Source organism: Bufo gargarizans, chromosome 4 (assembly GCF_014858855.1).
Source record: "Bufo gargarizans isolate SCDJY-AF-19 chromosome 4, ASM1485885v1, whole genome shotgun sequence".
NCBI classification, from domain to species: Eukaryota; Metazoa; Chordata; class Amphibia; order Anura; family Bufonidae; genus Bufo; species Bufo gargarizans.
The window spans coordinates 109,709,439-109,732,142 of NC_058083.1; the positions used below are offsets into that span (position 1 = coordinate 109,709,439).

Here is a 22,704-nt window from a genome sequence, read left to right on the forward strand (position 1 = left end):
ATAAAAATAAAAACACCAAAATATTAAATATAAATGAAAAAGAAAGATTTACAAAAAATAAAAATACCCATTAACAATAAACATTAATTTTCAGCAGATTTGTGGGAATTTTTTATTTTTTTTTTCAAAAATGAAAATTCCCAGAATATCGGTATAAATTATCGGCTATCGGCCTGAATGTTCACAAATTATCGGTATCGGTATCGGCCCTAAAAAATCAATATCGGTCGATCCCTAGTATTATCTTTAACATTGCCAAGACGGATCCGTCATAAACTCCATTGAAAGTCAACGGGGGACAGATCTGTTTTCTATTGTGTCAGAGAAAACGGATCCGTCCCCATTGACTTCCTTTGTAAGTCATGGCGGATCAGTTTTGCTCCGCATCTCAGGACGGAAAGCAAACTGCAGCATGCTGAGGTTTGTTCTCCGTTATGAGAATGTAATGCATTTTGGAGCATTCAGTTCTGTTCAGTTACGTTTTGTCCCCATTGACAATGAATGGGGACAAAACTAAAGCGTTTTTTTCCGGTATTGAGCCCCTGTGATCTCAATACCGGAAAACTAAAACGCTAGTGTGAAAGTAGCCTTTTTTTTTTTTTCTTTTTTAACAGTGCTTTTTTGTCCTTTTTTGTCGCAAAAAATGATGTTACCTGCTGGCTAGCAGAAAATCTGAAAACCCCCTACAAACACAGTGGGGGTCATTTACTAAGACCGGCTTTTTATGCCGGTCTTAGATTCCCCCCTACACTGCTGTGAGATTTGGCTAATTTATGCCTGTTTACAGCCTGTTTACAGGCGTAAATGTTATTAAATTTGCCGGGGCCAGAGTCCCGCCACAGCCCCTGACACGCTGTTGTCTTACCCAACTGCTGCACACAGCGTAAGGCCTCATGCACACGACCGTTCCGTTTTTTGCGGTCTGCAAAACACGGAAGCTGTCCAAGTGCCTTCCGCAATTTGCGGAACGGAATAGGCAGCCCATTGTAGAAATGCCTATTCTTGTCCGCAAAACGGACAAGAATAGGACATGTTATATTTTTTTGCAGGGCTACGGAACGGTGCACCGGATGCGGACAGCACATGGAGTTCTGTCCGCATCTTTTGCGGCCCCATTGAAGTGAATGGGTCCTCACCTGAGCCGCAAAAACTGTGGCTCGGATGCGGACCAGAACAACGGTCGTGTGCATGAGGCCTAAAACTAGCCGTGTGATGGACAGTCAAAAGAGGGACTTTACTACTATTTTTACTACTAAAATAGTCGCAAGTACCTTAATAAATGACTCTCTCTGTCTTTGACCTCATGCACACGACAGCATGTGTTTTATGGTCCGCAAACTGCAGATCTGCAAAATACAGATACCGGCTGTGTGCATGCCGAATTTCCCAATAGTAGAAATAGGTATTCTTGTCTGCAAACTGGACATGTTACACTATAAGGCCTCATGCACACGCCCGTGTGCCCTCCGCAATTTGCAGAACAGAACGGGCGGCCGTCAATATAAATGCCTATTCTTGTCCGCAAAGCGCGGACAAGAATAGGACATGTTATATTTTTTTTAGCGGGGCCGCGTAACGGAGCAACGGATGCGGACAGCTCACAAAGTGCTGTCCGCATTTTTTGCGGCCCCATTGAAGTGAATGCCCATGTGCATGAGGCCTAAGCAGGACGACACACGGATGCATACATCACGCGGATCACATCCACATGTGGTCCACATTTTTTGCGGTGTTTCATGGTATTTTTTACAAGCCGAAAAAAAAGACCCCCCTCCCCCAAAGCATAGTGTGGGAGCACCCACAGAGAGACACAAAGGAAAAAAGGTATCATGTTAGTGGGGGCTGGGCAGTGAACGGAACAGAGCTTCTAAGCAATGAGAGCAACAGCACCTCCCTTATTACACTAAAGGCATAATTTCCATATTTCAAAAAAGGCAATTTTATATTCACGGGAGCCACAGATCACCATACGAATGGCACCATTGGAGTCAGGTAAGCTAAGCCTATCTGGCACTGTGCTTGGTTGCATAATGATGTCAGTGGTGACTCTCTTTAATGTCTTCGAGGGGTTGTCCAGCTAGAAAAAATAATTTTTAGTGGGTTTATGCCATGATTAATGTAATAAAAATCAGACATCATATATATGTAGTACATGAAAATACCTTTCTAACAAAGCTAGAACCAGCCATGTATTTCATATGGCTCTAGTATTTTTTTCATGCTGGCATGGGGTAGGGAATGTGCCCTTTCTGCTGCAGCTCCCCTTGCGGCTCAAGGGCCATATCCTTTCCACTGCAGCTCTCTCTCTATAATTGTCACAGCTTGTAAAAGAAGATATGGCTGGTGAAGGATTGAACTGAGTATGTGCGACCACCTCAGCAAGGTGGACATAGAAATAAAGAAAAGAACAAACAGCAGGTGGCGCTATACAGATACATTTTATTGAATAATTCACTGGCTGTACAGCATTTTAATTACATGCAATTGTAAAAGTAATCAGATCCAGGTGCTGGTTTGAAAAATATAGAATATTTTTCGTGGGACAACCCCTTCAAATGTGTTTAAACTACAACATATAGCACATACTAATGTAATGTTTTTCAGCTGTGGTCCTGGTTTGCTGTACCTCCACATCCAACTTAGTCTCGACAGTTATGGTGGTGATCCATGCCCACTGCCTCTCTTCTTCTGCTGATGGGTGTGGCTGACACCTTGCTCACTTTTTCTGTTGCAGAGGTGCAGCGGGACATTCCCGCCAATGTCTTACTCTCAGCATATTACATTAGCGTGCACACCCTCCGACTCAGTACACACACCCTCTTGCTCTCCAGTCCATTGCTGGCCTTCATAGGGTATTTAAGGCACCTTCCCTAGTGGGAACATGCCTTAGCAATAGGTTCTAGCTTTCTAGTTTCCTACTAGGTGTGTTATGTGTTTGTTTGCCCGATTTATGCATTTGAACCTTCACTGCCTTACCTGACCGCTACATAATTTCCGATCTGACCCTGATCTGCCTGCCCTGACCTTGGACTGTTTATTGGATTTCATGAACTCTATGTGCTTCGACTTCAGACTATTCCTGACTACAGTTTTGCCTGATCTCTCGGTGTCCTGCATCGGTGTCCTTTTACCCCTTTAAGTCAACAGGCACTTGAATGAGGACTACTCCAAGAGGTAGCGGCCTGGTGGTTACTTGGAGTAGCCCCAAACCAGATTAGTGGCACAGTGGATCCACATCCGCTTCATTATAGCTATGCTGGTAGGATTACTTTAATCTGAATGTAACTCTTTAAGCCATGACATGTTAGTAAAGTGAACGCTTCATCCCTTCCCTTTGCTTGGAGAGTTAAATGACCCGGAGAAAGCACATTAATTTGATCACTATTTTGGTTGTTACTGGTTTTACTTTTTCCAGCCGCTAAAGAGTCACAATGTGCTGCCCAATTTTCTTCTGAATCACTTTATGGTCCAGTAATAAGTTGACAGATGTTTCTGCTTAATCAAACAAAATGCACTCTGCAGACACAGAATATATAAATGAATGCTATACTCACTATATGAGTAAACATGGGGTGCTTAGCAAATATATTTGAAATTAAATATAATATATTTTAAATAAAATATTTTGTACCCATCCACCACGGCAAGGTGAACTCTTTTGGATAGGAACCTACACTAAATGTGTGTATTTGGAGGTGAAGCTGCCTCCATATTGGTTGTGCACACATAACTTATTCCATCCTTTCTACAGGCACTTTTTAATTAGTGTAGTATAAAACTAGCCTCCTCTCTTTGTATTCTTTGGAGGCCAGCTGGCACCAGGAGAGGTAGCATACAAAGTGGGCTCAGTAAATGTATTGAGTCCGCATTCCCTAAAGTCATTAAAGGCCGGTTGGCACCAAAAGAGGTAGAATTTAGGGTAGAATCCCGTCCAAAAGAGGTCACCTTGCCGTGGTGGATGGGCACAAATGATTTTGATAAAAATATATTTGCTTACTACCTCATATTTATTCATATAGTGAGTATAGCACCTTGGAACTGAACCCGAGTTCAGGAAATGTTTTTTTACAGTACAAATTAATTTATGAAGCTATTGCGCGAAGTCTCGCCAAACTTCGCGAAGCATTAACTTCGGCTCATCGGAGCCAATACATTCTAATACTGTACGGAGCTCCTGCTCGTACAGTATTGGAACAAAGTTTTAGATGTTCACTCATCCCTAGTTCATATATTGTGTTTGCAGAGCGCTTTTCCATTGTGTTTTATTTTGTATTTTCAGCCATGGCAATGTGCACCTGCGCATTAGGATGTGTTGACTAACTTTATGTTTTGTCTTTGCATACAGTATGTTTCTACTTAAAACTGGATTAATACCTAGATGATTATTCCTGAGGACAGATAGGTCGTGATTGTGATCTGATTGTGTGTAACGCGCAGGATCCTGGACAGGAGTGTTTCTTTCTTTGATATGTCCTTTGTGACCTCTAGTAAGCCAGACCCCTCTCCTGTACTTGTGTGCACTGTTCCCTTTGACCATTTCCTCTCGTAGCATTTCAGCCCTCCTCTCTCCCACTCGCTGTCTCCTTCCTCTCCCTCCTCCCAGCTCTCTCTCACTCTTTTCTTCGGATACTGCCTCTCTTGTTCCTGGGCTGGCACCTGCCCAGACTGTTAAGGGAAAGAAAACAGCCCAAGAACCTGCCAAATCTTTGAGCTAGGCTCCAGAGCTTGCCTGGAAGGGGTGGGGTGGCCTCCTGAGTCAACAACAGCCACCGACAGGTGCGGAAGCAATTCCGGCTAGGGTGGGGGAGGCAGAACCCCGAGACTGGACTGAGTCAAAACGCCAGTACTGGGCTCCCTCCTGTAGCCTGCTCCCTAGGGATAGAGGAAGTCAGTGTAATTTATACAACGCCAAGTGCACACAGCGGATACACACATCATAGAATAAATATACAGTAACACCTGCCGATAAGGTCACGCAAGAATGTAACCCCTGCATGTACTGGGCAGAGATGTTTACCGCAGTAGCATCATCTTTATATCGCAATCCACTATGTTGTCAGTATTGCTGCTGCCTCTGGATTTAGGAATGTACAGCATAATACCTGCTGGCCTCTTCCGGCCATGTGAATACCCCTGCACGGTTGGCAGCTGGTGGTTGACTAGGTCACACAGAGAAACTACAAGTCATGCTCAGAAAATGTCAATGTCAGCACCAAGTAGAGCAAAACTTAATTATAATCAAACATTTCTTAAAGGGAACCTGTCTTCAACTTTATGCTGCCTTCAATGATTTCAGCGTTGTGTCACTCATGAGCTAAAAGTAAGTGGTTGCCAAGAACCAGCATCATAATTAGAGATGAGCGAAGTTTTGAAAAATTTGTTTTGGAAACTTTGCATAAGTTAGCCAAGAAATTTGATTTGTTATGAATTAATTCACCACGAATCGGGTATACCCAGGTCACTCTGCCTTAGGGTACGGCCACACCGAGCGGCTGTGATGTGGGCGGATTGTGGCCATGCTGCAGTGAAGAACCGCGCATTTTTTCATTTAGTAATGAATACCGCACCGTATAGTCCTTCCTCATTGTTAATGGCCGCGGGGCACCTTTAAACAGGGACTGTTGCTGGTATGGTGTTCGGCTGGTTAGGTTGGGGGACAACATGCATATTATTGCTGTTCTGGCCTGCAATCTCCTTCAGGTTATTTGACAGTAAACGCAGAATATTAATCCGCTCTGGCATACCCACTTCTCCAACCCCAGTGCTCTCCTGCCCTACAGGTGGGAGCCCTTCTTCTGCCATCTGCTTTTCCTCCTTTTCCACATCATCTAATATTGATGAGTACCTAAAATCCTCATATGTCGGCAGAACATCATAGGGATGTGCCCTGGCAAACACTCCCTATGATGTTCTGTCGACATATGAGGATTTTAGGTACTCATCGATATTAGATGATGTGGAAAAGGAGGAAAAGCAGATGGCAGAAGAATGATCATAGCAGCCATCATTAATCCCCCATATAGATGGAATGATTGCTGCATTAAAATTCAGCAAACGAATGGCAATGATTGGGAATTAACTCATTTGAAGAAATAGTATGGACAATCCACAGTTGCATCCCATATTTTTGAAATAGTGCATAATGTGAGTGAACTGAGATGACAGATTTTGCAGTATGTAAGTCCCATTACAGGTAATAAGAGGCTAGTGGCAAAGCGTCTTTTATAAAGGGAGATATATAGGGCACAACGTCTTGACACCCAAAATGATTAAATGAAATGTGCAATTACAGAGTGTTTCTTTGGTAATATTCCTACAATTGTGTCCTTCTATTTTATTGCATTGTAGTTGATTTGTACATGATTTTAATGCCTAATATATTATGACATTCTGGGTATAATAGTTTTGGTGGGGTGTGATGTAGGAACAATTGAGAAAGGGGACGTGATGCCCGACAAATGTCTGTACATGATGCCACTTCGTTGTTGGTCTGAATGATAAGACTTATCTAAATGATGCAGACAACACTGTCTGCTGTCCGGATCTTTGAAAATGGGACTGCATCCGATCCGCAAAATTACAGAACAAATGTGGACAGAAAAATACAGTTGTGTGAATGGGCCCTCAGAAAGCATATGGCACTGTATACCTTTGTATGAAATGTACTACGCTCTACCATATTACAAAAAAAAAGGTACGCCAATGCACACAAACCCGGGATATGCCAAATAGACAGTCGGTGCCTATGAATATGTTCAGTTCTACACATTCCTCATCTATACACCTCATTCACACGACTGTATTTTCACTCTGCATCCAATCCGCATTTTGTGTAGAACGGATGCGGACCCATTCATTTCAATAGGTCCGCAAAAAATGCCGTCAGTGCACCATGCGCCAGCGCACAAAAAAAGATGTCCGTTTTGTGGACAAGAATAGGCATTGTTACAATCAGTGATGGTCAGTTCGCAGTGTTCGCCAGCGAACACATGCGGGCTTCCATCTTTAGTAAGGTAGACTCACCCGTCTGGCGGTGCATAGGTAAGCCCTTACCTGTGCCTGTGACGGGAGCCGGTTTGAAATCAAATGCGGTCACCGGGAGCAGGCAGTTCCGAGAACAGCCCGATGAAGGCCCCCGGCGGCTGTTCTCGGAACTGCCTGCTCCCGGTGACTGCATTTGATTTCAGACCAGCTCCCGTCACAGGCAAAGGTAAGGGCTTACCTGTGCATCGCTGGACTTGTGAGTCTACCTTACTAAAGATGGCAGCCCACTGGCAAACACTGCGAACTGACCATCACTGGTTACAATGGGTCTGCCAAAAAACCGATGCAACATGGACGTCATCCGTATATTTTGTGGACTGCAAAATAGATACGGTCATGTGAATGCAGCCACTGGTCTTGGTGGTCAACGGGTACACCAGAAAGTTGTTGCTTGTTTCTTGCCCTGTCTATACAGCCATATTGATGTTTTCCCGTAGAAGCCCTTCGCCTGCATATCTTCTGCAGTACTGCAGCCTCTGTGGCCTCCTTTACAAAGGCGTTATTAATTTAAGGAGCCAAATCAACACACATCGGGGTCATGTTGGGTAATGGTCTCTGCCGGGTAAAAGGACGGAATTGTGTAAAAGTAGAAACACCTCAAGATGAATTATCAGCAACACGTGAAGTACAGGAATTAATTTTTACTAGTGAATTATAGTTCAGCACGTTGTTGCTTTCATCAGGGGAACTGGTATGGCGTATAGCGGGGAATAAATTATACTGCGGCTCATAGTGATAAAGATGTACTTTGAGCACTTGGTTGACTCATAGCTTAGCCATTCCTCTGCATCCATTATAAAGAACATGTATAAATTATAGTACAGCTCCGCTGGTGAGCATGGAAAATACCGTTTTATGTCTTATTTATGGATTATTAGTACATGTTAGGACTGCTGATTGTTTCAGGTTTGGAAAGTAATCATTCTTAGTGATGATCGCGAATATTCTAATCCCAAATTTTAATTGCGAATATCGGCACTTTGAGAATTCGCGAAAATCTAGAATATAGTGCTATATATTCGTAATCGCGAATATTCTAGATGTATTTTTTCAGTAACCTCCCTTCTTGCTTGTGGGCCAATGAAAAGGCTGCAATGTCTTTGTCTGACCTTAGCAACATCCCTAGCAACCAATAGGAAAGTTGCCTCCCCCTTACTATATAAGAACCTCCCCAGCAGCATTTTCTGCAGTACTTTGCAGATCTGAGAGAGAGAGCAGTGACATTGCTGTGCTCTGTGCTTTCATCTGGATCCTATTCCTTATCCACTTACATTAGATAGTTAGTTAGCTCATATATATAATACAGATAGTGGGAGATAGTGAGTGTAGGTTAGATCGTGATATAGTGTAGCTGGTTCCAGTGCAGGGTGTTAGGTAGTGTGATAGGAATTACTGTTTCTCTGCTGTCCATACATACATGCTACAGACATAGCGCTGTGATGTCACAACAATACTTAGTGCACCAATCAGTAATATCTACTCAGACCTGATAAAATGTGAAGTTGCACGTATTGCGCAAAAAAATTATGTGCATCATTAGTGCCGATTTGCACAATCGCTAAAATAATGACTGGCGAAAACGAATATTGCCTATGCCGCTCATCACTAATCATTCTAGGTATCTATTTGTAAACCCACAATGCAAACAATATGTAAATATTGCTGGGATCAGACCCAGACTTAAAGGTTATGGTGACCTTTGGAGTCTTTCTTATTATCTGAAGTGTATTTTGGGTCAAAAACATTTATTTTATTTTTTTTGTAAACATGTTACTTCGGCTTCTTCGGCAGTTTCCATGTTTCACAGTAGACAGCAGGAGCCATTCTGTGACAAATCCAGCATAAAGTTCGTCTAAGGGCTCATGCACAAGAGCGTGTTTGCCCCGTGCCCATGCTGAAGACCGCAAATAGCTGGCCAAGTGCATGCCGTTTGCAGATTCAGACCTATTCACTTAAATGGGTCTGCGATCCATAAGATACGTTCCGCACCGCAAAAAAATAGAACATGTTCCATTTTTTGCGGTACAGAGCCACGGACCGAAATCATTTTGTAGTGCTTTTGTGGACTTCTGATCCAGGCCTCCGCTCTGTATCTTGCAGATTGCAGACCCATTCAAGTCAATGGGTTTGCATCCGTGATAGGGAGCGAACAAGGCCAGTGCCCCTATATTGCGGACCCGCTCTTTGTGGTCCGCAATACGGGCACCTTAGCCGTACGGCTGTGTGCATGAGTCGTAAAGGTTTGGTCTTCAGTCCCTCTCTGTCCTCTCCTGAACAAACTCCCGATTTATTACCAAATCAAAGTTCAAATAAATCAGCCTAGAAGTTTCTGATGAAGGTGGCAGTCTGACACAGTAGTGCCACCATATCTATCTTCTGCACTGGTGTTTTTTCGGTGAAGTTTCTCAACCAACGCTTAAATTAACTATTTCATCTGTAATTTTTTGGTTACGGACATAAGTCCCATGGCTCCAGTTATTAGGTAGAGCGGCAAAGGAGCAATAATAATAACATATGGTTTGAATATCCTGATAATAGGCCATGAATAGTAAGGGGGGGGGGGGACAACCCTTTTAAGCAGAAGTTTACAGAGGGTTTTATTTGAAAGATTCCCCTAGAATCTGTGACAACAAATTTCGAAATGCTTCTTCAAATATGTATTACTGAGATATTCTCCTGAAGAGGCTTTGCCTCCAGCAAAATGTGGTGCCACCATGTATGCGGAATGGTGGCGCCATATAGAAAGTCTGTGTACAGCCGGTGGCCGGGACCACTAGCACAGCAGACCCAACTTTCTCAGAATCATTGGGGGTCCAAGAGGATATCATAAAATTATGGTATATCCTAGTGATATGCCATTGCTCTATGAGGTGGGAATACCCCTCTAAGGGGGTTATCTGGACATTTAATATTGATGGCCTAACCTCAGGGTAATTCATCACTATCAGATTTCTGGTTGCCCGACTCCTGGCAACACTGCCCATAAGCTGTTTGAAGAGGCCAATGATGTCACATTCATCCGTCATGTGGCCTATGTGCAGTTCAGTCCCATTCAAGTGAATTGGCCCGAGCTGCAGTACCATACGCAGCCGCTATACAATGGATGGCACTGTGCTTCGTAAACTGCGAGGAGGTCACAGCACTCACAGGAGCTCCATAGCCTCCTCGAAAAGCTGATAGCAGGGGTGCCAGGTGTCGGACCCCCACGATCGCATACAGATGGCCTGTCCTGAAGATAAGTCATCAGTATAAAATACTCAGAAAACCCCCTTTAAAGAGTGTCAGTCATTCACTACCCATCCAACTTTGCACTCATGGTCCTGCTGGACGGACAGAAGGTAGTCGCCAGCCCCTCTCTCTCCTATCATGTACAAACTTCTAAGCTGATTTCAACTAAATCAGCTTAGAAGTTTCTGATGAAGGTGACAGTATGACACGGTAACACGTAGTAACATAGGGGGTTCTAGAGGATATCATAAAATGATAGTATATCCTAGTGATATGCCATCGCTCTATGGGATGGGAACATCCCTTTAAAGAGTGTCAGTCAGAAGTCACACTCATGGACCTATGGATAGACAAAAGGGGACATATGATACGCTCATACATAGTCTGATAAATCCGGTCTACTTGGGAAAATATGAAGGGACAGAATTCCGGACGTCTGTCTAGTAACTCTGTTAATGATCCATTAACCTCTGAACGAGCACTATTGACAAGACCGCTAGATAGGCCCCTGATCCCAGAAACTGAGATACTTTTCCACATCATTCTCGTAAGCCAGTGCTCAACCCTGCTTTGTTTAAAAGGTATGTACATCTTTGGGGGCATTTTTTAATTTTGCATTGTACTCATTTTAAACTAAAAATATTTTTTTAAATTGGTCTTTATTAATAATATGGCATCCTTTTTTCTGTACAGAGCTGACATGCTATAGTAGCACGCTTTGGATTTTCTGTCTTTTCCGTCAGACCAGGAGCAGAAGGGCTTCTTATCTCTGCTCTCTGACCTCCTATACACTCATTATAGCTCAGTTCTTATCTTACTGATAAGAATGTGGCTTATATAGGTCTTTATGACCTCTTAGTAGTTTAGAGATAAGGGTTATTAGATGAAGTGAAAGTAACAAAACAACAACAAATACAGGTGCACTCTGTGGTCTCACTAAACCCTCAAACTGATTTTAAAATTGAGAGATTAGTCAACATGTCCTACGGTGTAGAACATGTCTAAGCCCGGGCACCACGTCAAGGTTTCTCAAGTAGCCCGGGACCTAACGCTCTCCTACCTGCGCCGTATGGGCGATATCAGGAGCCAGTGGGCAAATTACAGGAGCATGAGGCCGACTCACAAACAGCTCACCAGTTACCTCCAGCATGTAACCATGCTTGCAATGGGAGAAGGGAGGAGTCTGTGAGTCCCACTCAAGACTGACTGATATGGCCCAGGCCTCACAGGTGCACCTAAATGTGGCCTGTAGATGGAAAACAGGCACATTTGAATTGGAGTTTATACACCTCCAGGAATCTATATATACAAACCAAAAAAGACAAGGTGGCATTAACAGGAGGTGCTCAAACCCACATGCAGTCGTGCATATATATAGGGGAGCAAATCCTGCACTTGTGGCCCGTTGCTAATGGCGATCCCCAGCAAAATGCATACGGTGGAGGATGCCCTGTATTTGTTGTTGTTTTGTTATATTGTTATATTGATTATTACATCCGCACTTGTTACCTTGTGTGAGATGTCTATTGTGGTACTTGTGGTTCGCCGCGGGCATCCTCCACCGTATGCATTTTGCTGGGGATCGCCATTAGCAACGGGCCACAAGTGCAGGATTTGCTCCCCTATATATATGCACGACTGCATGTGGGTTTGAGCACCTCCTGCTAATGCCACCTTGTCTTTTTTGGTTTGTATATGAAGTGAAAGTACCAGTCACACAGTTAGAAAAACAGTTAACCCTTTGTGACAGAACAGCTCAATATTTTTAATAAAGGCCAATTGAAAAAAAAATTGCCCCCGAAGGTGTACATAGCCTTTACATTTTTTGATACATATAGAATTATTGAAGGACAAATTGGTTCCCAGATATTTCAGGTAGGAGATATTTTCTTTCATCTTTAATTTGCTTATGATACAGTATTTGCCTGGAACTAGTTACCTTGATCTAGATCTGAGCTTCAGTCTAGGAACATATGGATTACAGATGCTTAACACTTGCAGCACAAAATGACCTGCATATGTTGCTGCGTGTGTAATTCATATGTGTGTATATACTGGTATTCAGATTTATATGGCTGATTGAATATTGAAGAAACCAGAGCGTTGCGTGCTTCACTCGTCTGACTCTGGAGGACCTAACATGTTTATTCATTACATGGACAGCTCAAGGACTGTGCAATACTTCATTTTGACTCTGGTAGCATTGTAGGAGAACATCTACTCCATAGATTACTGTTGATTTCTGATGGTCTATGCAGCAGGCCACCCTAATATTGGTTACCCTTCTAGCTAAAAAGGGATTGTCCAAAGAGTAAAGCTCCTTTAAGAGCAGTAGATTTTTTATGTATTATATTTATTACCTGGTATATACAGCCAGTAGCATATGCTTGTCTCAAAGATTAAAGGGGTTCTCCAGGAATTAAAAAAATGAAAATACTTAAATATTATTTTATAATAAATATATTCACAAGTACCTTTCATTACTTAGAATAGCTTGTTTTGTCTAGGGAGCAATCATTAGGAGAAATAAAATGGCCGCCGTCCTATTAGTACACACAACCTGTGGAGGACAAGTTACTTCCCCACAATGAGCCATAGTGCTGCCTCATCCTCCTCTGTGCTTGTCAGGAATCATGATCCTGAATACAGGTGAATCTCTGTGGGAATGGAGAAGATGAGACATCAGAGGAGGGTGAGGTGCGGCTAAGGAGCAGCAGCACTTGGTTACAGTCGACATTACCACAGCCTGTCCTCTCTGTACTTCTTGTCTGCTCATGAACTAAATTTCCCAGAGATTCAGCTAAAGTTCTTATCTGCTGTATTCAGGATCATAATCCCTGACAAGTAGAGAGGAGGATGAGGCAGCTCTTTACCTCAGTGTTGTAAAGTAACTTGTCCTCATGTGTGATCAGGACAGTTTTTTTGTGAACTAATGGCACAGCGGCCATTTTGTTTCCCCTGATGATTGCTCCCTAGACAAAATGAGCCATTATAAATAATAAAAAGGTATTTGAGAATATATTTATAATAAAGTAATGTTTACAGGGAATCTGTCATCAGGTTTGAGCATATGAAGCTGTTACCATTGCAATGTTCAATAAACTACCTTCTTTCCAGCAAGGGTCGTCTTTCTTTTATTCATGTTGTCATTTAGATAAAAAAAGCAATTTTTCGTTTATGCTAATGAACCTTCAAGGTGCCCAGAGGGGCGTTATTCCTCTCCTCTAGAGCCCAGTAACGCCCTCCTGCAGTGCCCAGCCCGCCTTAATTTCAAGCCCAGCCCGCATCCTCATAAATACATTTCCTCCCACAGCCGAGCTGAGCGGCGGCGCCGCCCCCTCCGCTACGTCATATAATTTATTCAACATATGAACCTTGCTTCATCCTTTCTTGCTCATGAAATCTCGCGCAGCCGCAGTATCGCCAACTGCCTGCGCCTGTCCGATCCTACGACTCCTGAGGCAACAGCGCTCTGATTACGTCGCTGGCCTCGGCGCATGCCCAGTGACTCTATTGAGGCTGTTGCCCTCAGGAGATACTGCGGCTGCGCGATATTTCATGCGCAAGAAAGGATGAAGCAAGGTTCGTATGTTGAATAAATTATATGACGTAGCGGAAAGGGCGGCGCCGCTCAGCTCGGCTGTGGGAGGAAATGTATTTATGAGGAGGCGTGCTGGGCTTGCAATAAAGCATCATTAGCATAACAGAAAAATCGCTTTTTTGTTTAAATGACAATAAAAAAAAAAAAGAAAGACGACCCTTGCTGGAAAGAAGATAGTTTATTGAACATTGCAATGGTAACAGCTTAATATGCTAAAACCTGATGACAGTTTTCTTAATTCCCGGAGAACCCCTTTAAGCCATGCACGTGTAAGTACACAAGGCCGGTACAGTGAAACTGCGAATAGCTCTTTAAATCAGTTCAGCGCTCTCAGGATTACTATGCATTATAGCGATTTATTTATATGAAAAATAAAAGGACTGAAAAAATACAAGCAAAGCTTCAAAAGAGTGAGTATTATTTATAACTCATGAATAACCTTTTAAACAAGTCTAATACGACTGAGTGGATTATGTGCAGGAAAATCAGCACCATCAAGTCTTATCAGACCCAGGGCTAGATAATAGGAAAGGCAAAAGAGGCAGTTGTCCAGGGGCATCCACTCACACCTCCTAAACACTCCCATTAGCAAGACATGACAGTTTGAAATTATTGAATGGGATTTTTTTGTACAAATGACATGTAAATAGCTGATTACTAGAATGGGGGTCCTCTTTCTCCTAACCTCACGGAGTGGCGAGTTTGGATGGACCGGCAGCCGTGCAACCACTCACACTGCTACCCCATTCAATGTGTGTGGGACTGATGGAAACAGCCGAGCTCCTTTTATGCTTGGCAGCTTATTGTGGAATCAGGAGAGTGTATGGCCATCTTCTACTAGCCACTGAGGACGGTCCCAATGGGGGGCTATATCAGCTATGATTTGGCCCCATTCATTTAGCTGGCTGACTATGGCAAACTTCAGTTACCATTCTATATTTTCTTTTCAGCGCCTGGAACATACGGTCCTGAATCCAGAGAATGCAGCTGAAGACAGAATATTGAGTGTACGTAGTGTGGAAGGCGAGAGGGACACTCTCACTCCTGTGCCTGCCCGCATCCGAGAAATTATCACCCAGAATCTGAGCGAAGACTCGAGCCAAAGTAAGTTTAATTTGTAATCTGAAGTCATCCTGTCACTTCATACTGTGGAGGAGTTGTCAGCTCCCCTCACATGTCCGTTTCAGTCTGGGGCCAACTGGGAGCTTAAGAAAAAAGACTAAAAGTGGCCCCATTTTGTAGTCCAGTCCAAATTGATGAAAGGCAGGGCCCCCCCCCCCCCCCCCCCCCCCCCCCCCCCCCCCCCATTGTAAATTTTTTCTAAGAGGAATGACAGAGGAACAGCATAAGGGCTCATGCACAGGACCCTTGTTGTTTTGCGGTCTGCAAATTGCGGTTCCGCAAAACACAGATACCGGCCGTGTGCATTCTGTATTTTGCAGAACGGAACAGCTGGCCCCTAATAGAACAGTCCTATCCTTGTCCGTAATGCAGATAATAATAGGACATGTTCTATTTTTTTGTGGAACATACAGAAACGGAATGCACTTGGAGTTATTTTCGTTTTTTGTGGCCCCATACGGGCTGGGAAAAAAAACGTAACGAACACTGACAAAAATACTTTGTGTGCATGAGCCCTAAGACAGGGTTCTAGGAAAAGATGCTCCAGAATAGTTGTTTCATGGTGAGCACAAGTATATACTAAGACATGTGAGGAGGAGGACGGGTCACCTTTAACCAAAATACATATTGTAGCTGTCAATAATTAATAGTGTCTACTGTATGTGTGCATACCATTTATTTAGGTGCCCAACCCTCCTTAGGATACAAAATCTCACCGAACAAGGATGGTATGGCTGTGGGTTCTCCTGTAGATCCCCACAGTGCTCTGGATATTAGGCTTGGGAGTTTGTTCCCTTTGTAACTGGAAATTTAGGACACAGTCCACCCCGAGAATGTGGAAATGGAAAATGTAGCACACGTTTCCTTACTCTCCAGAATTCATGGGTACAGCCCAGTTCATGAGTATTAGTGATGTCCTAATTTTAAGGGGCCAATTCTCTACATAATTTCTATTAGAAAAGGTCTTTATGGAAATACTGCTTGGTTTATAAAGAAGCCTTTATCTGTAAAGTTTGAAAAATGACCCCCATAGTGTCCCAAGAGCTTGCAATAAATGATCAACCAACACCACCTGATGGAATCATTGCTGTAATGCAAGGGTCACTTGCAACTCTCTAGTTGTTGCAAAACTATGGTTCTCAGTAGGAGATGTAGTCTTGCAACTAGACTTTGGAGTTCATACAAGGAGGCTTAGATAACCAGTTGCTCTCCAGAAGGAACTACATATTCCAGACAAGGTAATCTGGAAAGAGTTATACTTATGGCCAGTAGCCTTGTGTGCTATGAACGCACAGTGGGCATAATGAAGTTGACGGTGCTCATGTGCAGGCTTTGATCACTACTGATAACTGAGCATTCAGTTTATGAACAAAAGGACTCTTTACCAGCCCAGCAAGCTCCCAGGGTCTGCTCTCCTGTGCAGCACACCCTGTGCAGTACCCCAGAGTGGATGTGTTTTCCCAGCCGCCGCTGACTGTGCTTGGTCTGCAGAGGAGGAAGAGGCATGCCTGCACTTCATTGGAAACTGAATTCTTCCAGGCACACAGGCCACCACTCACTGCTACTGCAGTCACCAGGGAGGTTCTCTAGGCAGCTGGGTGACAGAGTGGCCTTGAAACTCAGGAAAGTAATCAACTGAGCCAGAGAACGATGGAGCCAGTGATAGGTCAAGAAGGTGCCTGGAGATGGCAGAGGGACATGCAGAAGGCCTTAATGACTGCCCCACTTGTTCCACGATAGTTGGGTGCATTATCTTCATGACACGTTTTCCCTCCTCAGGAAATGTCAGCTGTATCCTAATAACCTGCAAAGACGTCAGGTGCCTATAGTTATATGACAGCTAAGCTCCTCTTAGGTAATTGGAAATTATGGATAATATGACCTTATAACTTTTATCCCTACAGCTCCCAAGATAGATTATCACTAGTCTCCTATAGTGATATCCTCTGAGTAAAATGATGTTATAAACCTCTTAAACCTTTTCTTATCTCCTAGGGTACACAGAGACGTATCCTGATGTCAGCTTGAAGGAGGAAAACAGATCTCTGCAGGATGAATTATTTCGTTTGAAAGACTTACTGGTACTAACCCGTGCTGAACGTGATGACCTTACCATCAAGAACCATGCCTTGAGCGAGAAGGTATGGAGAATAGACATATGTTTACATGCATGTAGACAAGCACAAAGTAGGCCAGCACCACACTACAGTAAGCCCAGCCAACAGCTGTCTCTCTCCACTCCTTCATAAACATGCAAGCTCAGAAGAGCATTCGTGTTTATTTCAATGGGGAGAGGGGAATAAGCCACTGCCAGACCTCTCTCTACGACAGCACAATGACTCCCTGCAGCTCCTTGGTACTGTATGGTGCTCTGTACAACACTGGATTTCTGGAATATTCCCCCCAAGGACCAACGCCTCTTTGGGAGAATAGTTCTGTAGTACAGCACCTATTGACCATGCATACTTTTTTCTCTCTAGAATTTGAACAGTAAGGCCCCATACTCACTGGCGCCATATTACAGCGCTTTACAACTTAAAAGGTTGTTTAATGTGGCTTAGATGACCAGACATGCTTTTGTGTCCTCCTGTCTTCTTCACTCTCTAATCTTTTATTTGTATTACTGCTACTCTTCGTCTTCCATGTATGGACCCTTATCTGCTGTTACGGCAGTGAATGTGGAACCACTGTGTTAACCAACAGATTTGACTTAGGCTTACTCCTAAGGATGTTATCTTGGTTTTCACCTTTTAACCCGAGCACAGGGATCTGGATTTTGCTGCAGGTGAACCACCAGGCCGCTACATCCTGGAGTAGTCTTCTGTATGATTAACTGCTGAGTGTGGGAAGAAACCGGAGAACCCAGAGGAAACCAATGCAACAACAACAATAATAATAGTAATCTGTTTTTATAAAGCAACATCATATTCCACAGCACTTTACGATTCAGAAGACCACGTGGAGACAGAATCATACAATTACAGAGTAGCAAAGTAATAAACAGTTCAGACATGTGGTGTGAGGACCCTGATTGCAAGAGCTTGCAATCTGTGAGAAAGTAGGGATGGTATATAAGGTAAAAAAACGTGCTTGTTTTGTGGAATGGTCCAGCAATACAAACTCCTTGCAGTGTGGTCAGATTCAAACCCAAGAGTCTTCTTCTACAAGGCAACAATTCAGACCACTGCCCCTTTCTTAAAAAGAACCTGTTGTCATTAACAATAATTGTATTTAAAATCAATGGATACATAATCATATATCTGTTAAAATGAAAATAAACCTGGTTGTCAAGCAGGAAAACATCTTTTCAAGGGGTAGAATGGGATACAAAAATGAACCATTTCTCACCTCAGTAGTCTCTGCCGTCTCCACTTCTTGGTCCCAGATCAACACACAGGAAATAGTAGGAGAACTCCTCTAAACCAGTCACTGGCTGTACCAGTAATCTGCCCCAGCCAGTAGGTGGCCTCGGTAGGCATCGCCTTGCATGGTTGTCAGACATTCATTTCTATGGGACTGCCAAAAATAGCCAACCGCTAGCAAGGCTATCTCCAGCAGTCCAATAGATTTGAATGGAGCAGCGGCTGTGTTTGCACAGTGCGCTTTACATTTACTTCTATAGGACTTCTGAAAATAGCCGAGTACACTCACTTGGCTACTTCTGAACTCCCATAGAAACTAATGGAGAGCACCCCGCACATGCGCAGTGTGCTCTCTTTCACTTTTGGGGGCCCATTCGGGAGACAGGTGCAGGCCCTAGAGTTTGAACCAGAACCTATGTGACGTTAGTGGCATATTCTCGTGATAAGATGAGACAACCCCTTTAAGGATAAAAAGTCAAATGACTTTGCATTGTTTCCATAATAACTACGTGTTTCATATTTCAGAAATCTCTAAATTTGACACGTGTCATTTTACTCTTCCATTTTACTGAGCTCATAGCACCAAATCCAGAGACCTCTAGATTCCTTAAGTCGTCCAGGGTCAGAATAAAGCATAATGTTATTTTCTGTCACATAGAATCTGTAAGACAAAAACTGCTGAAAATCTGGGCCTCTCCAAGTACGGGGAGCATGTGAGTCACAGCTCTGCGGATTAAGCATGACTCCAATAATAACCCTCCAGTGTTTTAACGACTGGCACCACTCTTTGTAAGTTCCAAAACTTCTCCCTCAATGCCATCGGCTTGACATACACCTCTTGACTTAAGCTGGGACTCTCTGCTTGTGTGCTGTGTCAGTCGCTGGCAGTCCACCCTGCGCCTAGCACACTGACGACAAGGCCCTTGACTGCTTTGTGACCTTGTCCCTCTCACCAGATCTCGCACCATCATTCCCTCCAGCTGCACCTCTCTCTTCTCTCCCATGGGGCCAGATTCCCACCTTCCCGAGCAGAATTAACGCTCTCTTATAACAGCACTAAATAAACTGTCTGGCTGTTAACAACCCAGTGGGAGCGCTGCCCTCCCCGCAAACACTTTCCCAGGGACGTGTGATCTCCGACTCCCATCCCTTCCCCCCACAACACAGGAGACGTCAAGGCTTCACACTTTCAGACAGAAATGCTTATATAGTGACACATTTTATTGGACAACATAAATATTTCTCGACGGATTTGGTTCAACGTGAATGTTTAATATCAGATTGAAGGCTGTCAAGCTAATAATTATTTCCAAACAGCTTTAGTACCATTTAGCCACTAATTGACCCCCGCGGCAATGTTTTTGTATCCTCTGGCACAAAAAGGTGGCTGTATATGGCTGTCTTAGCGGGCATTTCTCTTAAAGTGGAATTTTAGCGGTAAATTGCCTGGGGGGTGGGGGTTAAGGTATGATTCACTAAATATAAACGTAACTATTAAGATCAGTCTGTCTCTTGTGTGAGCATTAAAAAACAGGACAACTTCAAGCTGATGGCGCCAGCGAGTAGCCGAGGAAACATCAAAATGGGCCCTAATGGCTCTAAATTTAGACTTCAAGAGAAGCAGACCAACTCTGATGGGGTTTCGTGAGGTGAGAGAGATTGTAGATGTAGGAGAAAGGCAAGTTGTCCATGTGACAAGCACATAGGTCTGAAGGAAAAGACCAAGACTGATGGAAAATTCCTACTATATGAAGGAAACCAGTGCTGATGTGTAGCATGACACCTGTTGGTGTCCACTTATTGATAAATCAGAGAAGTTCTTTGATTTAGGCCTCGAGCCTGATGCAGAAGTCTGTAACCCCATACCATGGAGCTGTAGGCACTCCATATAACTCTGTGTAGTGCACCGTGCGCCGCCATACTCTTGTAGGAATATATACCCCCATAATACAGCATACTCCATGCTACATGCTTTTCTATTTCTTCATTTTATTAAATTTATCATTGTAAGACATTATTTCAGCCAAGTTTATCATCTGAATAATGAAAACATAAAGAAGCATAAGGAACCTCCCATCTCTCTGCCCCCTTTTCTTGTAGAAGTCCATAAAAATATACATCTATCATAGTAGTAAAAGTCTATATGTAAAATTCCAAAAATGTTGAGTAACCATCAATATCTTCAGAGGACCCACGAAGCTTGTAACATCCGCTGACAAGTACCAGCCAGGGGAGACATTACTTGGTCAGTTTCTGTTTAGTTAGGAAACCCTCCACTTCTGGAAGAAACTGGATGTGCATGATCCCATTCTCTCTGCCTCCAGTCAATCCATATAGACAACATATTTACCTGAAATGTGGTGTAATCTGCAGCAGGTTATATAGCAGGAGGAGCTGAGCAGATTGATACATAGGTTTGTTGGAAAGTAAAACCTGCAATCTATATGTTTATACATCTTTCTTTTGTTTTCTGAACTTAAGACCACCCCCATGTACAGCTATCAGTGACTGACATCTATCTCTGTATACACACTTACATAAGGAATGCTATCAATCACTGATAACACCTCCCCTGTGTACAGTTATCAGTGACTGACAGCTATCTCTGTATACACACTTACACAGAGAATGCTATCAATCACTGATAACACCTCCCCCATGTACAGCTATCAGTGACTGACAGCTATCTCTGTATACACACTTACACAGAGAATGCTATCAATCACTGATAACACCTCCCCGTGTACAGCTATCAGTGACTGACAGTTATCTCTGTATACACACTTACACAGAGAATGCTATCAAGACTGCCACTTGTTTGTAATTAAGTGATTCTGCTGGATTCACATCCAAACTGCTTAGTCCTGCTGTGTAATGTCCTTCATTACTGCTGCTGCTTCCGCAGAGAGTTGGGATGATCTCCTGTTTCTCCATGTGTAGTGTATGGGCAGACATGATACCAATCTCCACCCAGTATTTCCCAAAAATTTTAATTACAGACAAATTTCAGAAGGAAAACTGCTTAAAAATGCCAGATAATGGCCAGGCGGAGTGTTATTCCTCATGTACACCTACATGACAGCTTATTCAGAAAAAAAAATTACACTTTAAGAAGATTGCTTAAAAGACATATCCTTAAAATAAAATTAAAAAAAACACCAGCACATAAAAGTATTTACTGTCTGACCCCTACTGACTGCCTGCCTTTTTACACCATTGTGGATGTAAATGCCCAGCGTGTAATTTGGTTGTATAGCCTGGATGTATTCAGCTGAATGCCACGTAGTTGCATATGTCTTGGATTTGTCATGTTCTGAAAATCAGGATTTTATGGGATGCTCTTGGATTGGAAAATGTAGTCTACTACACGTTCTGATACAATAAAAAAAAGGTACTGTATGCCGACACGTACTGGTGAGATGTATGCCAGAATAACACTATTTTAGTCATTTGTCTCACCATTATTGGCTATAGATATGTTTGGTGTATTCACTTCAGCAAATGGCATTTATCATGTAGATGCAGTTAATACAAGGCACTTACTAATGTATTGTTATTTTCCATATTGCTTCCACTGCTGGCTAGACTCATTTTTCCATCACATTATACACTGTTCGTATCCATGGTTCCGACCACCCTGCAATTCAGCATCAGTGGCAGTGCTTGTATACTATAAGAAAAAGTGTGTGCCTATGGTCCCCGCCACCAGAGAGGCTGGCACTTTTTTCTATAGTGCGCAAGCCTGGCCACTGCTGCTGGATTGCAGGGTGGTCATAACCATGGAAAGTGCTGCAGAATATAGTGGCGCTATATAAATGCGTAAAGTAAATAATAAATAAAGCGAGCAGTGTATAATGTGATGGAAAAATGAATCCAGCCAGCAAAGGAGGCAAGATGGACAATCACAATACATTAGTAAGTGGCTTGTAGTAACTTTCTCTACATGATAAATGCCATTTCCTGAATTGAGACAACCCCTTTAAGCATACACACTGAGCAGGGTGTGTACAGGGTCTAGGTGGGCAGCATGGTGGTTCACTGTTGACTTGCAGTGCTGGGGTCCTGTATGTCCTCCCTGCGTTTGTGTGTGTTTCCCCCAGGTACTCCAAGTTCCTTACACACTAAAAAACATACTGATAGATTAAAGGGTCACTGAGCTGTCATAAAACTTTTAATATGTCGTAGCGATATATCAAAGGTTTGGATATGTGGGGGTCTGAGTGCTGAGACCCCCAACAATCGCTAAAACCAGGAGAGAGAAGAGCTCGCACATTGCTCTCTCTCTCCTCGCTGCTGGAGTAGAAGCGAGACTGACTGAATAGCAAAACCATCCTATAATGCTGCAAA

General features: G+C 43.2%; 1 protein-coding gene across 1 annotated transcript in view; it reads left to right on the forward strand.

Annotated features, from left to right (window-relative positions):
- The window catches only part of CROCC2 (ciliary rootlet coiled-coil, rootletin family member 2), a 120,244-nt gene that overhangs the window by 11,491 nt on the left and 86,049 nt on the right, over positions 1–22,704 (forward strand). Inside the window, 2 exon segments of the mRNA XM_044290645.1 lie at positions 14,824–14,977; positions 16,991–17,136. Of these exon segments, the coding sequence (XP_044146580.1) occupies positions 14,824–14,977; positions 16,991–17,136 (300 nt within the window).